At 43.0% G+C, this 17,511-nt stretch overlaps 1 protein-coding gene across 2 annotated transcripts in view; it reads left to right on the top strand.

Moving 5' to 3' along the window:
• The window catches only part of Adcy2 (adenylate cyclase 2), a 379,558-nt gene that overhangs the window by 199,444 nt on the left and 162,603 nt on the right, over nucleotides 1-17,511 (top strand). For both annotated transcript variants that reach the window (XR_001780768.2, NM_153534.2), the window contains exon 4: nucleotides 3,478-3,627. Coding sequence is in view for 1 of the 2 variants with exons in the window: in NM_153534.2 (NP_705762.2) it covers nucleotides 3,478-3,627 (150 nt within the window). In the remaining variant the exon portion in view is untranslated. The remainder of the gene's footprint in view (nucleotides 1-3,477; nucleotides 3,628-17,511) is intronic.

Genomic DNA, 17,511 nt, shown 5'->3' with positions numbered 1-17,511 from the left:
CCAGTCAACGGTTGTCCTGGGGACTGTGGGACGGGGTGCACCTCGGAATAAAGGGGTACCTCCCTTCTGAAAAAGAGGAAATAAGTAAACAAGGCAACCTGAGGAAGGACATAAAAATGAGCAGTTCCCTGGCAGAGGAAGAGGCTCTGCCCTGGGATGCTGGTCTGAAAGGCCACACTCGCGCCCCCTGCTGGGAAGAGGGGGTACAGACATGGCTTTGCTAGTTCCGGTTCTTACCTTCTTACCTTGAGTATATATATTCATATTCTGGAGGGTTTAGCTTCCAAATTCTCCTCATTTGTTTTGAAGACACTTCCCTGGAAAGAAAGGAGCCAGCTCTCACAGAGAGCAACTAAGTTGCTTTATTATTATTTCAGCTGTGCTTACTAAGGAAAGAGTTAGCATTTTCTAGTTGAGCAGGGGGTTTGTCTTTCCTCATTCCCTGAATTTCTCCAAAGAAGTTCCAGTGATGAGGAGATCTGAATCATCAGAAGCAAACCAGATGGTTGTTTCACAGACACTAAATACGTTAGGAGTTTATGAATGGTGTGGCCATGAATCCCAAACCAGTCTTGTTCAGCTGCAAGTGGATCCCCTCAAGTAGGTCATTAAGAATGTTTTCTAGCTGGGGATAGTTGCACACACCTCTAAGCCAGCTCTCAGGAGGCAGAGGCAGATGAATCTCTGTGAGTTCAAGACCAGGCTGGTCTCTACATAGTGAGTTCCAGGACAACCAGAAGTACACAGTGAGACCCTGTCTTGTAAAATGAAAACATATGCAGCTGGAACCATGAGTCCCACCACCTCTTTGGTAGTGATCTAGTCCCTGGCTGCTCTGACCTTCACCTATACCTATATTGTTATATCCTCCTATATATACATTAAAAAAAAACCAAACAAATAAATCTTTAAAAGAGTTCATCTTTGAATTCTTAGGAAAAAAGAAAAAGAAAAAGAAAAATGAAAACAAAGCAAAAACAGCAAACAAAAGAATGTCCTCAAAACTTCCTATCCACTCCAGGATTGCCACTCACAGAGGCTGTGTGTTACTGTACCATAGCAAGAACTTGATGTTAGGAAATGTGTGGAAATAACAGAAATCTGTCACATTGCTCTCAGGAACCTCTGACCTGGTGCATACACTCATGGACTATGAATGCACATGCCACCCCCCACAGCACATGAAACACTTGTGTGTATGGGTCATATGTATGGGTCATGTAGAGACACAGGCATACACACTACATATGTACATCACATTAATCACATATGAATGGACTCCTTGCCCATACAACACACAAGAAAAACACGCCGAGGTCTACCCAAAGTTAATATTTTTAACTATCTGTACTAAAGGAGTAGAGATAAAATATGGCTGCATAAAAAAAATGTCTTAGAGTTGAGTTCTGAGATTGAGATGGAACAGCTGCCACCTCCCGCGTGAGTTTCACCTCCCACGTGGGCTACGCCTCCCGAGTGGGTTACACCTCCCCAGTGGGTTACTTAGGGCAGCGCCAAAGGTTGCTTCCAGTCTGTAGAGTTCTTTGTGGGCTCTACAGAATACCAGCAGCAACTCCGAGATGAGTTCATCACACCATACTCCTCATCTTAATTCTACTCCAGCTTGGTCCCTCCATTCTCCTGCATGCCGCAGGGCACTTTGGGGTACATAAAATCAATCTATCTTTTCCTTCTGTGCCCACAGCCTGTCAAGATATAAGGCATCAGGCAGAGGCAAATAAGCATGGCCACCTTTATTATCATTGTTACTTTGGAAACATGGTTATGTGTGTCCCCTGCCTACCCCCCCTCACCCCCCTCCCCAGATGAAAGTCTTCCATAGCCTTGTCAAAAGGCTCCATTAGATACACAGCTTGGCTAGCAGCAAAGCAGATGTCGATGACCACTCTAAGTCCAGAAAAAAAGAAGCAAGTTGCATGGCCTCAGTATTTTACTTGGGAAAACTCCAGTGAGACATTCAGAAGAAAACCTCTTGGTCAGAGAGGCTGAAGTGACGATACCCACAATTCTCTGGAGCTCAAATCTGAGAAATGTCAAAGGTGTGGGAATAAATCTCCTGCCCACTGTGTCTGCTGGGGAACATGAGGCCTTTGGAAACAATGCCTTTTGGATGCCACTGAAACTCTAAGTGATTTGTCATGTTAGAATTACAGTCATGTGGTGTGCCTGTCCGTCTCCTGGGCAGACCAGCAAATTCAGCTCTGAGACCTGAGGAGCTGGCAGTGACCAAATCATGTGCTAGATGACAAGGGCACAGTGGATAGGCCATTGCTACCCCCTGCTGATAGGAACATAAAGGGGATGTGTCTTGAGAGCAAATTTGTAACATAAATCAAGCACAAAAATATACCTGGCTTTTGACTTCTCACGTTACTAGTAACTGAGTCTAAAGCAATGATCAGAGAGGAAGTCACGGTTTTATACATGAGGTTGGCATCTGTGGCAGAATGAAAGCACATGGAATATTAACACAGTCGTATCGAGCGATACAGACATATACAGACATGACTAAATGAGTCATAGAACTGAATACTAACTAAGAATCTGGAAACCTGCCTACACATCATGTCTGTAATCTCAGACACCTTTTATTTTATGTTACATTAAACAGCTGAAGCATACAGCTGCAGTAAATGTGAAGTCTGCCCTTTATGAACAAGATGTGAATCTTGACCAAATAAGTTTTGAACCAAATTTTAAAATAGGAATGTGAAATAGGTGAAGTCTGCCCTCTGGACAGAAAGCGTCTTCCTGGGCAAGGAAGTTGGGGCAGTTTTCAGATTCCTTTTATATTTTTATCCTTTTCCATCTAAATTCTTTGAACACACTTTTACTCATCAAAAGAATCACAGCTATTTTGTTAAAATGTCCCCTTATTTGTCTATAAACAAAAGAATCACTTATGGAGGTTTAGTGGATACATTTTGAGAGAAGACAGCATCTGTCAGCTTATTGCAATGGTGCTGTGTAACAAACTTGAAATTGTGTAGCAGAGGGGTAGACTCCAGGTTGGCTGGGGAAGCCTTCCTCCATGTATCTCCCTTCTTGGAATAAATGCAATAGATAGGGACCATGTACGCTTGTCCTGAGAGTTGTATTAAGTCCCCAAGGCTGCAAGCCCTGTGCTGGGTGCAAAATGCAAGTATCATGATCACATTGCACAAAACAAAAACAAAAACAAAACCCAAAGGGTTGAGTCTAAAATCCAGGGAGGGACCCTAAGGGGCAAGCATGCCATAGGGGATAGAATCCTAAGAGATGCTTTGGTTGGATTGGGTTGGGTTGGGTTGGGCTGGTTTTTGGCAAACCAGAATGCCAACGTCAATTGAGAAGCAGAAGTAAAAATTATTCTGAGTCTTTTTTTTTTTAAGATTATTCCTGATATACATACAGTCTGCCTCTGTTGGGTCCACAAAGAAGAGATGCTTATCATATTAAATGATTTTGTCTCTTTAGATACTGGCCAACGTGATCATTTTCATCTGTGGGAACTTGGCGGGAGCTTACCATAAGCACCTCATGGAACTTGCCCTGCAGCAAACCTATCGGGACACATGTAATTGCATCAAGTCCCGGATCAAGCTGGAATTTGAAAAACGGCAGCAGGTAAAATGTGTTTTTAATCCTATATCTGTACTATCTTGGGCATTTCTAGGATGCCAGCTATTAATTAACATTAGTGGCAAGCATTCGTCTTGGTGTAAGCAGGACTGTGACGTCATGGCAGGGTGGCAGCAGCTATTTTCCACTCCATTGATCATGAACATCCTCCTGAATCACTTTAGCATCAGGAAGTAGTTTCATTAGGAGCTGGTGGCTGCCCATTGTGTTGTCTGCGGCTGCCCTGTGATGACGGTGAGAGTGGTGTATAGAAATGTACATGGGGAATTACATTCTCTGAATTGAAACAATGCAAAGCAGAACTGATAGAAACATTGAGAGGCACGTACAGTCAAAGCATGTGGTGTCCTACAAAGTGGGCAGAAACACATATACCAGACACACTAGAGGAAAAACTCACCCACAGTCTTGATTTGGATATCCCTTATCTTAGGTGATGGCATGATGCTGTGTTTGTGGCTTCTCTCATTGCTGTAAGAAAAAGTTTGACACAGGCATCTTAAGTAAGGATGGGTTTATTTAGTACTCGTAGTTTAAAGGTTTTGTCTGTTATAGCAGGGAAGTCTTGTAGCCGGAGTGTGAGGCAGCTGCTTACACTGTGCCCACAGACAGGAAGCCAAGAGACATGGATGCTGGTGCTCAGCTTGCTTTTATTTATGTATTTATTTTTTTATGCTTTCTGGGGCCCAAGTCCACAGTGTGGTCTCATCAACATTCAAATTAGCTCTTTCATTGTCAGTCACCTTGCTGGAAAACCCTGCAGACACACCCAGCTGTGCATTTCCATGCTGATTTCATGTCCAGTCAAGCGGATAGTGGAGATTCACCATCGCAAGGTCCGAGTGACACAGAAAGTGACAATTGCTGTACCTGGCTGTGAACTCTGAGTTCTTCTTCTGTATCACTGGCCACCATATTTTCTATGGACCATAGTCCAAATATAGATACTGTGTTAAGTTGTATTAAATTAACATCGTCTATAAATTTCATCAAAATGTATTTTTGGTGTTGGGAGGAAAAATTATCACTTAAGTATTGGCCCTGGACTTCTCTTTGTGTATAAATTTGAGAATAATAATCAGGTTTTTAGTTTTCAAACTGGAAACATCAGCTCGTCTGTTTAGTAAATATCTGTTGAACAGCATTTGTGCTGGGCATGGTTCTAGGTGAGAACAGCAGGGTCTCACCGCTACTACTGGCAAATCTTGTGGATATTTTAAAATATTTTTACCTCCCATTAAACTCATGTTAAATTCATTTGTCTATGTATATGTCCATCCTGGTTATTATACCTCGGTCTCATGATAAAAATCCCTTAGCTCCATAATGCTTGTCTCTGATGAAAGAATTCAGCTGAAATGCATCATAGCATACAAAGACAGAATTTATTAAAGAGTAAACTGGAAACCTCTCAAGGGGCGAGAGTGTCCAGTGGCTGAAGGGATGGACCATTGCAGATCAGAGCGGTCTTCCAGTGTGACCGTGCAATCAGAGAAAGGAGAGCAGCATGCTGGCATCCATCGGGAGCGGGCTTTACACGGTCATCTCTAACATCTCTAAAACTGGCAGACCTTACTGATCAGTATGTTCCTGTGTAGGTGAATGGCATCCCATCTAGATTGACTCTTATGGGAGGGACAATGAAATGTTCTTTTCCCTTACCAGAAAGCATTCACCTAGTAAGTAAATTTTACAGGCTTCTGGGAAATTCAGAATATCATATTCCCTCTCAGAACCAGAGAGAGACTCAAATTCCCTCATCTATTTCTCTCTCTTCCTTCCTCCCTCCTGCTATACCTCTCTACCCACCTCTTTTCTTTCTTCAGTCATCAGAATCCTGCTGTCTCCATTCCTGGTTCTATAAGCTACAGATTATGAAGAAGGGGGTCCATTTCCAACAACATTCAAGCCTGCTAATAGCTAAATTAACTATCTACTAGACATATCAAAACCATAGACAATTGTTTACTTAAGTAGCTATTTAGATTTTTTTGATATACGTGTGCCCAGTCATGTTTAATTTTTGGGTTCTAGAAGATTCCACAATGTCAGTAGACATCCCTTCTCATTCACAATTGGTTCCACTATAACATGGTTGTTTTGTTTTGAGGTTTCCTAGGGAGACAAAAACAAAAATCAGAAAACAAACCAAATAAATAAACAAACAAAAAAACCATGTATTCATACAGATAGATCACGAATAAACCAAGGAAATAATTCCATTCAGTTTCAGATCCATGGATGTGTGAAGTTACTGGTGTTCTTTTCAGGAACAGGGATGACTCAAAAGCATCTGCGTCACTGAGAAGCTTACCCAGAATGCCTTTCAGGTCAGCAAAGGTTCCTCACTGGAGTACTACCAGATTTAGCTTTATACCTCTTACATAATTTAGCACCACCCATGCAGTTAGGAAGTCAAGAAGAAGGTCTAACCACCTCTCTCATGCTAGAAAAAATAACAAGTCCATTGCTGCATGCCTGGGTATCACTATACAGTAATGCGAATTTCATTGTTATCAATATATCTGAGAAGGCACCACAGTATCCTTGTATGTCCATTGGTCGTGTCTACAACTGTATAGTCTAAAATTTGAGCACTTTAGAATTTTAGAATTTTCTTGAAAAGAAAATACAGCAAGATTGCTTGGGTGTTAAGAGCACTTGCTGCTCTTACAAAGTTCAGTTCCGAGACTATGTAGGACAACTCACTACTACCTGTAATTCCAGTTTGTTAGCTCTGACCCCCTCTTCAGGCCTCCATGGGTAACCACATCATGTTGGCATACCCCCCACAAACACATACATAAACACATAATTAAAACATCAAAGGCTGGAGATTCATAAGTTTGGTCCAGATAGAAACAGTTAACTTTATTTCTCATCACCTCTAGACTCTATTTCAAAATAGCACTAAAACTACAGGAAACTGAATTCCAAGTAGGCAGATTACAGAGCCTAATGTTTATAGTCACAGCTTTGACAAAAGCAGTGATTCAGGCTACTGACATCATCAACACATCATATTTCCTTGGCATGGCCCAGAGCTTGGGAAGAACATAGCATTCTTGTCTCTCTGAGCCAAGGAGCCTAAGTGTTCTGGCAGTCTTTGTGATCACAGTCACCACACCCAGCTTCTGGGTCATGGGTTACCAGGGGCCAGAGACTATATGACCCTCTTGGGAGGTAGCAGAAGGGAAGAGATTCACTGGAAATTTCATAAGAGAAGGCAGAGATCCTTTATAATCAAGAGATAATCAAGAGGAAAGATTAAGGGAGCAGAAACATCTGTTAAAGATGTTTAATATAATAGAGTTTGGTCCATCAATTGTTAATGGTATGAGAAGCTGGGAGTCCATCTCCAGAGACTGATTCCTGGAAAATACTTTTCCTGTTAGGAATTCAGAGAATGTTTTTCTAGAATGAGAATACGTGGGTTTTTTTTTTCCAGAACAGATTATTAAATAAGACGAAGAAATCATCTTGCTTAAAATAGAATTCAGTCTGCTTAAAATAGAGCTTCGGAGATGGCTCAGTGGGTATGTCTGAACGGCTCATTTGCCATTCAGACATGAGGACCTGAGTATGAATTCCTACAAGACAGACAGACAGACAGACAGACAGACAGAAGAATCTTTACTCTCAGTGTTCCTGTGGGAAGGTGGGAAGCAGTGACAGAAATCCTGAATGATCACAGGTGACAGCCTAGCTCAAACAGCTAAAAGCAATAAATAGGCCCTCTCTCAGACAAGATGGAAGGTCGGTTCTGGCACCTGGGTTGTTCTCTTCTCTCTACACTTTGCTATGGTCTACATGTACATGACTACATTCACACACAAGAACCTAAATATTCATGCACGCACACACTACCACCACCACCACCACCACCACCACCACCACCACCACACAGACCACACACAGACACCACATAGATGAGAGAGAGAAAGAGAGAGAGAGAGAGAGAGAGAGAGAGAGAGAGAGAGAGAGAGAGAGAGAGATGCACAGCCCAAGAGTTAATCCTAGAGGTCCCAAGACCCATGTGGTGCCACAATCCAGACTGAGGTCTTAGGTTCCATGTCCCCTTCCTTGGGCTGTGCATATCATTTCTTTCATCAGGTTCCAGTAACTTCCATTGATTTACCCAGTCACTATAGTAAGTAGTAATATCCTTGTAAGTCCTTTATCCAGGAAGATTCATGCTGTCTAACTAGGAAATTATTTTTGCCCTCATTACTTAGACAATAAATACTGCAACCTAACGTCACATGGCAGATGCCTCAAAGTGAGCCGATATCCCACAAGTCTGAGAGACATAATCTTGATTAGCTGCACGAATTCATCTCCTCATGCCTAAAAGAGAGAAAAGCAGAAGGTGGGTCACCAGGAGACAACCTTCTTCAACCTGGAAGAGATCTATAAACAGCTGTTGCTCCCAGGACATGTATAAGGAATCACCCAATTCTAGAAGCATTTGATCAAGTTCTGTGATTCTTTCCCTACATGCAAATGAGAAATCTTTGAGGCATTACTATTAATACATGAATAAAGCATCTATTTGGTCATATAAAGTTTTAAGCAAAAAGGAAATAAAAGTTTTTGATAGGAGTATTTTTAGAGATGGGGATTTTTGTTGTTTTGGGGGGGTTTGTATATGTTTTGGGTTTTTTTGTTTGCTTGGTTTTTGTTGATTTTGTTTTTGTTTGGTTGGTTTTTTGTGGGTTTTTTTGTTTGTTTGTTTGTTTGCCTTAAATGTGCTCTCATGTAAAAGCAGCAACAGTCATTATTTTTTATTAGGTAGAAATTGTGGCAAGGCATTAGAACGAAGGCTCCTTTTAGGGGCTAAAGGGTTCATCTCTGCATTTTGATGGTTGTCTGCTGCTTCAGCTTCTACAGGAGAAGCTACAGTCACAGTTGAGCATCTCATAGTATAACAGATGCTTCTCTGTCAGACCTGGGAACAGCTTCTCTCTGGAGTATGTAATTGACTCTCAGGAATTGTTGAAAGCTGGCTACAGAGCAAAACAAGAACCCTTTCTCTTAACTGCTATAGCAATTGAAATTGATGCTGCCTCTATGAGAGTACACACTGTTTTCTTTTTCAGGGTAGAGAGAGAAGCCGACTGGGCATAGGAACTCAGCCCTGTAATCCCAGTAGTTTGGAAGGTGAAGCAAAAGGATTGCCATAAGTTCAAGGACAGCTTGGACTACATAGCAAGCTCCAGGAGAGGCTCATCTAGAAAGTGAGACCCCGCTCATGAAATAAAGAATAAGGAGAGAGAGTGAGAGAAGGGCAGGACTAGAAAGGAAAGAAAATAAATCCTCATTAGTTCATATGTTGTCATTATTTTAAAGACATTACAAGTTGTCTTAGAATTTCTATTCCTGTACAAACATCGTGACCAAGAAGCAAGTTGGGGAGGAAAGGGTTTATTCAGTTTACACTTCCATGTTGTTGTTGATCACCAAAGGAAGTCAGGACTGGAACTCAAGCAGGTCAGGAAGCAGGAGCTGATGCAGAGGCCATGGAGGGATGTTACTTACTGGCTTGCTTCCCCTGCCTTGCTTATCTTGCTTCCTTATAGAACCCAAGACTACCAGCTCAGAGCTGGTACCACCCACAAGGGGCCTTCCCACATTGATTACTAATTGAGAAAATGCCTTACAACTGGATTGTGGGAATTAAAGGGGGTGCGGGGAAAGAGTGGGGAGGGAGAATAGCCCATGTCCGGCCAGAGTTCCTCCTATGCTCTGGACAGGCAGATGCAGGAGGGCTGCCAGACGCTTTCCACTCGGCCGCCAGTGGACATCTAAGCCACTGAACCCAGTTGACGGGGTGGACAAGGGGAAGCCCCTGAGTGGGGGCCCCTGGGCGAGACCCTGTAGCCCTGGGGTTATGAGAGAGAGAGAGAGGGCCAAGGGAGAAAGTTTCCCACGCAGGGGAGAGTAAGCTCTGTGGGCCTTGATGAACAGAGACAGCCTATGGTTTTAGAGCTTTATTGTAGAAAGGCAGGGGGGAAAGAAAAGGTGGAAAGAGAGAGAGACCAGCCATGGCCAAGAGGAGAGAAAGGGGAAAGAGAGAGAGAAGAAAGGCTAGAGAGTAGGAGGGAGAGAGAGGAAGAGAGTGAGAGAAGAGAAGAGAGGAGAGGAGAGTAAGAAGAGTAAGGTGAGTAAGAGAGTGAGGTGGGGGCAAGCGGCCCCTCTTGTGGTATGTTGTTATCTTTACTGTTGCTAGGTAACTGGAAAAGAGTTTAGCCTGAAGGTCAGAAGCTTGGGACATTGCCTATGTGACTAAAAGCCATGCTTCTCCTGTGGGGGCTGTGGGGCTGTAACTTCGACAGAAGCCGGGGTCCAGGAGACATGAGAGAACTCCTTCTGTCCCATGTAGGTGAATTATCACCACTGGGTCCTGGGGTTCCACCTCAGCTGGACTTGAGACCAGACTGTCTGTGTATAGCCCAATGCCCCACACTGGATCTCATGGAAGCATTTCCTCACCTGAACCTCCTTTCTCTGTGATAACTCCAGCTTGTGTCAAGTTGACACACAACCAGCCAGTACACATGCTTACCCATGATTTATTTTAGTGTGGGTTCTACAGATAATACACACATCCAGTAAGAAACACTAGACAGTCAAGGCTGATATGCCTGGATTCAGAGCCCTGTTGGGAGGTCAGTAGAATGGGTCTCTTTTCTGCCATTGTATTAAAACTTTCTTTCCTCCTTTAAAGTTCAAAGAAATAAGCAAACATCTTCAGTACAACCCCGATTGGTAGGCAGCAAGTACACTCACCTGTAAATAGACAGGACAACAGAGACTAAGAATGCACTGTGCATCATTAAACAGCCTAATGCTAAAGCTGTTCTAGATGTAGACTCTAAATTTTGGTGCCTTTAGGGACAGGAAATAAGCGTGCAGCAACTAACATTTCCCTGGCTTCTAGAGGTGCCAGGTGGTGTGCTTAGCTTTAGATACAACATTGTATTAGATTCCCGCTGCTGATGTAACAAATGCCATTCTTGATAGCCGAATACAAAACAGCTTTAAGAGCTGGTGGTTCTAGACTTTAGAAATACAAACCCACTGACCTCCCTTCTCCAGAACGAAAGGACACGTTGTCTTACTTCTCTAACCTTCTAGAAGCTTTCAACAACCATTAGCTTTTAGCCCCTGCCTTCCTCCACAAAGGCAACATGATAGACCCCATCCCCCACCACCACCTTCTGATTCGTCTGTCCCACCAACTTCCTGCTCTGACTTTGATCCTGAGGTCTCTCCTTCTGATGACCCACCCCTACAATGACATTGGCTTCACCTAGATAACCAAGCATACTCCTCCTAAATTTCACAACACCTAAAAACATACCCAGTTGCTGGCAGTGTAGCTCTGTTGATATGAAACCCTTAGTTTGAGCTCAGTCATTGCACAAAACTGTGTGTATTGGCACATACCTGTCATCCCAGTGCCTGGGATGAGGAAGTGAGGGAAATATACTGTTCAAGGTCACATTCAGCTATGTGGGTCTAGGCCAGCCTGAAGCACATGAGAACCTGCTACAAAAACAAACAGAAAAGTTCTCATTTAATAATAAGACAATACATCTCATGGATTTGGACGGTGATGTTTTTGTAGAATCTGACCACTTTTCTGCTTATTCCCATGCACAACTTATGCCATTTCCCTGTGAATTTAGAAGCTGTCGAAGTTAAGTGACAAAATCCGCACTGTTTGTAAATAAGTATGGTTTCTAGGTCCTTTGCCTCTTGTGCTGGCTCTGCATGGGTTTCCTGGAGCAATCCCTGGAAGTGTGTTAACAGGTTACTTGTCATGAGGGAATTCTAGATGAAAGTCATGACTGATTACTTGTAATCATTAAATGGCACTTCCAGTAACCAGAATGCCCTTAAAGCTACACAGAAGTGTCCCTGTCCTTACACTGCTGTGCATTAGCCCCGGGTAACAGAAGTAAGCAGCCATCCTGGCCTGTGCTTATATGACCATTGATGAAGGATGTCATGCAATGGCATCTATTCTTGTGCTGTATGTTAAGTTTAAACAGCACAAGCTTGATGGTTTGTCAAGACAAAAATAATTAACCAAGAATTCTGTTCCTGTGGCTGGTTAAGAGCAGTGGCTGTCCTTCCAGAAGACCGGGATTCAATTCTCAGCACCCCTATGGAAGCTCACAACCACAAATAACCCCAGTTTCAGGGATCCAACACATTCTTTTCAGTCTCCGTAGCAGAGCACACATGTGGCACAAAACATACATGCAAACAAAACACCCATACACATAAAATAAGACCCATCTCTCCATAGTCAAACTTACTCTTTATCAGCAGAACGGACTGAGTGGGAAAGGGGAAGGATACGCTGATGGAAAGGATTGTTGTTCACCCCAAGGCTCTTTCTCAGCAATGGCAGTTAGAAGCAAAGATGGCATCTCGATAGTGGTCCCCATCCCATAAAGCCAAGTTGAACATGGGAAGAGGACAAGTTGGAGCTGTTGAGTCCCACAACCTCCCACTGCAGCTCCTGGAGAACTGAAGTAGCAACTTTTCTTGCAAAATCGGTTTCAGGAACTTGATCATATGGTGCACCCAACAGAGACAGCAGAACATGAGCAGCCCGAGTCAGCTTGTTCTGTGTTTATAGTTTGGCTCAGATATGCCTGCTCTGCTCAACTCCTGCATCCTCAGAAATTAGTAGCTAAAGGCTCCCTTGGTCCTGGCAACTGCTTGTACTGTGTCTGCTTTAGTAAGTGTCCACTGTTGTCTTTAGTGTCTCCTCCCCGACAAGGACGTCTAACATCTATCATTTCTGTCACAGCGGTTCATTTATTTATTGCTTGAGAATTTGATGCATGAGTATGTCTTTTGATCAAACTCATATCCCACTAGCCTCAGATCCCTCCCTTAGCCTTCCACCAGGATCCCATTCCGACTGCATTTATTCCGTTTCTAAGCCCACAGAGTCCACTTAGTGCTGCCTGTATGAACGTGACTGCAGGGCCATGTGCAGTCTACTGGAGCATGTGCAGTCTATCAGGAGGTCACATTTGCAGACATGTGACAGTCTCTACCCCAGAAGCCATCCATTCCTAATAGCTCCTCAGTTAGTGTTGGGAATTATTAAGTTCCTCTCCCACCCCTGCTGGCATTTTGGCTTCCTCCATCTTGTGCAGGTCTTGTGAAAGTAGCCAGAGTTCATCTGAGTTCATCTGTGCCATGGCCTCGACATCGTGGAAACACTTTTGCAGAAGTCCTCCCCCACCTCTCACCTCTGGCTCTTAGAATCTTTTTGCCTGCTCTCTTCTGCTTTGACCACAGGGAGGGATGAGCACTCTGCAGTCTGATTCTCTGCTATGAGCAGTTCTGTGATCGTGATGACCTCCATCTCCTGCAAATAGAAGCGTCTCTCATGAGAACCATAGTATGGGGAATGACCAACTGCTTGCTCATTGGATTTTAAAATCTGCTTTACAACACAGAACTCATGCCTCATGCTATTAAAGGGTCCAAGAACTCACAGCTGCCTGGGCCATCAGCTCTAGAGGTGAAACCAGTCCTCAATCTCTGCTAAATGTGCATAGAATTAACTGCTTCCTACCCACTGGCCAGTGTAGCTCTCCTTCCTAATTAGAGGAGCTTCCTGTGTGTAGTCTTTGTGCTACAGTTTCCTCCTCAGAAATTATACTACACCTTTCTCTTTGGAGTTTCTCCTTCCAGAGAGGCCACAGCTATGCGGGAGCGGGCCATTTCTGTTTGTTACTAGAATATAAAACAGTGCAGATGGCAACAGATACTTTGTTTCACAATTGGGAAGAAAACAATTGGAGATCTCCCCGCCACAGCTCTCTTTACTTTGTCTGCCATCCCAGACCATCAGAATAAAATGAAATGATGGCATGAGCCGTTTCTACTCCAGTTCATAGTATTGTATTCTCAGGAAACTGGGATGGTATGACTCATGGAGAAACTTCAGGAAAACTGTACCAAAATGGTATCCATGTGGATGCTTTCAGATGGGAAATAAAATCAACTCTGGAAGGAATTAGTCAACAATCTTCAAAACAAGTGCTTTAGTCAAAAGAAATGAGACTCAGCCCATTTTTAGAGATGGCAATAAAGGCTGTGCTGTGAACATTCTTCTAAGGGTAACAAAAAACACGCCGTGAAAGATTGAGGGAAGTGGAGAGGGGATACCAAAAATCATCACCTTGTCTTATCTAAGGAAGAACAGAAGTATAGAGGATTCTAGAAGTTCACAGAGAGCATTCCCAACTATGTGTTCATTCCTTAAAGAGAATGATGTTCCTCTAAAAGAAAAATAAAATAAAACAAGAGATTGTCTTAATGATAAAGTGTTTGCAAATATCTCTTTCTACCATGGCAGTCAAAAGTCTAAGGGTGAATTAAAACTCTAGAAGTTTCCTCTGTGTGAGAAACCTCAGCAGTACCTTCAATGGCCAGTTGGAACATGCCAGTCTACTGAGAGAAGCATCGGGAAATCAGTTCTATCCTCCACACTGTGACAAGCTAACACTGATGGTAATGTCTGAAAGACGCCAGAGCCCAGAATGGTGTCCTAGGAAGAACACTGGCTTTGCTGTTACTGACACCCAGGAAACTTCTAATATTTCAGGGAGATGACTTTTCATTCTTTAAGATGGGTCTTCTTGGCACTTTCAGAAGTGCATAACAGGAAAGGGATAATCAAATGGGGAGACCCAAGTTGATGTGAGTAAAAACCAATAGAAAGAAAATTTTAAATAAATAATATTTAGACACCAATTCAAAACTCGGCCATTCTGGTTTTACCATCCACACCTCTGATGTCCGTCACTTACAGGAGAAACATTTCAAAGGCTTCTGTGACCTCCAACATGTTTTTGTTTTTATTTTTGCTGAGTATTAATCATAAAGTATAATATGATGCTTTTTACCAGGAAAGGGAGCATGTTGGATTTATCATCACAGGCTCACTGTACGTTGTGGAAACCACTAATAAGAGGCTTACTCTACATTGTGAAATCTGCTAACCTCACATGTCTGATGGTCGGTTAACATGGTCACAGACCCTACCCTTCCCTCTGTGGTGTGCTCACGGAGTCAGTGCCAATGTGGTCCTCCTGCATTGTAAGTCCCATTCATTCCTACAAGATGGCGACTGCAGGAGAAATCTGACCTGGAGGTCAGGGAAGATCTAATGACAAATCATAGGAAATAGCAGCATAGCAGCGCAGTGTTCCTCGTAGGAGAGAGGATCTCACACAGGAGTGGAGCTCAGGAGAAGGAATGCATGTGAGTGTTGTGAGACAGAGTCCTGCTGAGTCTGGGAGCCTTTCAAGCAGCTTTGCTTAAGAAAGATTTACCATGGAAGGAATTACAGAGACAAAGTTTGGAGCTGTGGACGAAAGGATGGACCATCTAGAGCCTGCCATATCCAGAGATCCACCCCATAATCAGCTTCCAAACGCTGACACCATTGCATACACTAGCAAGATTTTGCTGAAAGGAACCTGATATAGCTGTCTCATGTGAGACTATGCAGGGGCCTAGCAAACACAGAAGTGGATGCTCACAGTCAGCTATTGGATGGATCAAAGGGGCCCCAATGGAGGAGCTAGAGAAAATACCCAAGGAGCTAAAGGGATCTGCAACCCTATAGGTGGAACAACATTATGAAATAACCAGTACCCCGGAGCTCTTGACTCTAGCTGCATATGTATCAAAAGATGGCCTAGTCGGCTATCCCTGGAAAGAGAGGCCCATTGGACACACAAACTTTATATGCCCCAGTACAGGGGAACGCCAGGGCCAAAAAAATGGGAGTGGGTGGGTAGGGAAGTGGGGCGGAGGGTATGGGGGACTTTTGGGATAGCATTGGAAATGTAATTGAGGAAAATACGTAATAAAAAATATTTAAAAAAAAGAAAGATTTACTTGGAGTGTTTACTTGGAGCAAGCAAGCACTGCCTGCATGTACTTGGACCACAGCTGGCCACTAGGGAGAAGTCGGCGCTATACATCTGCATAGCACATACAGTCCAGACAGTCACTGAAGTGAATAAATAATACAGAGCATCCAGAGGGCTCATGGAGAAGTGGGAGAGATGGGCACCAACAGGACCATTCCAGGCAGACATCTGCAGTACTCACCTTGAGGAAACAAGAAACTGTGTCCAATGTGACCAGCCCTGTTTCTAAAGTGAGAAGGGAAAGCTTATTGTTAAAATAAGGGGGTCAGCGCATGATTATACAAAGTCATCACATGAAAGAAAATCCAGATTTCGTGTTTCAGTGGAAGCCAAGATAATATGGTGTGTAGGGCTATCCGTCCAGTAAGTCAAAGGCTGAAGGTGTCCTAGTGGGAAGAGCATTCAGCAGTCGCCTCCAGGAGCCTGGACCAATCATGTAAGATGTGAAAAGATGATGAAATAGCTGAGGTTTTATAAGACAAAATGGGAGATTTGGAAGGCCACTCAGTGAGTGTGGAGCTTCCTCCCCCCTTTACCTCCCTCTTACCTTCTCTGATACGGAGCTGGGGCATATACACCAAGGAGAGACAGATAGTGTGACAACACATCTGTGAACCACAGACAACCTGTCTCCTAAAGGGGACAACTCTTTTTTTTTTCTATGTAGCACTGAAAATGAAAGAATGCAGCATAGTGTTTGCTAAAGGGTTCTCTGCACCCCACAGGAATCAGAGATATGTTTCCTATTGTAGTGCATATCATTTTTGACAATACTGTTTAAATTATGTATTGCCTACTCCCAGAGTATTTCATACATTTTCTGATGCACTATGCTGTGTATTCTCACTTTTTTCTTTTATTAGGAATCATTGATTTTACAGAAGGGATAGGAAGTAATATTTTTTTGTTCATATATTATCACACACTGCTATGTGTAATATCTTCCGTATTAGATCCTCTATGCTATTAGCTAACAAAGGTTTTAGACAAGGTAAAACAACTAAAAGGTAATTTTAAGGTAAATAACATAAAAGCTATGAAGGAAAGCAAAGCATTCACAAGAGTGTATGGGAAATAAAGAGAAGTGGTTAAGACAAAAACTCAAGCATCAGAAAAGTTTAAAGCTTTACATCTGAAGCCAGTGAAGTTACATCACAAAGGCAGTGTTGAAAATAGCAGTTTAAGCAAGGCTTGGGAGAACATCCCAAGCACATGGGTCACAGAGGCAGGCGTCCTGGTCTCCATAGTGAGTTCCAAATCTGCCAGTGACCCTGCCTCAAACACAACAACAACAAGAACAACATCTGGTTTTAGCAGATCAGCATGCTATAAGTAGAACACAAGTTCCTAGGTTACAAAGGCTATGATTTCACACTCTCTAATCCTTGTGGCTTCCAACATACTAATACTATCTTGGGAAAACCATGGTACATTTCTGCTTCTCTCTTCTGACTCCTATCATTGGATATTAGAAACCTCGGGGATATGCGGAGGGAGCCCAGCCACAACAACCAGACACTTTCCCATAGTGAAGCTTACCTAGTCACTAATCAAAAGGGTGATGCTGACCTATTTAAACAGTAAACAAAGGTGTGTAGCAGTATTAGAACTTCTCTGTCCTCCAAACCCAAGCTCTTTCCCTACTAGTCTCTAGTCTCATTTTGTCTGACCATTGTCTGTGAACTTGAGTTTGTGTAGCCTGATAAGGAAGCAGTCTGGCTCTTCCCAGAAGATAGTGTAGGCACAGAACTTGTTCATGTATTATAAGTTATATAATTTACATATCAAAGACAGACTATTATCTTGAAGTCATAGTAGCCTGCTAGGTAAATCTGCTGAAAAACACACACACACACACACACACACACACACACACACACACACACACACA

Source organism: Mus musculus, chromosome 13 (assembly GCF_000001635.26).
Source record: "Mus musculus strain C57BL/6J chromosome 13, GRCm38.p6 C57BL/6J".
In the NCBI taxonomy this organism is placed as follows: Eukaryota; Metazoa; Chordata; class Mammalia; order Rodentia; family Muridae; genus Mus; species Mus musculus.
This window is presented reverse-complemented; position numbering and strand designations above follow the sequence as displayed.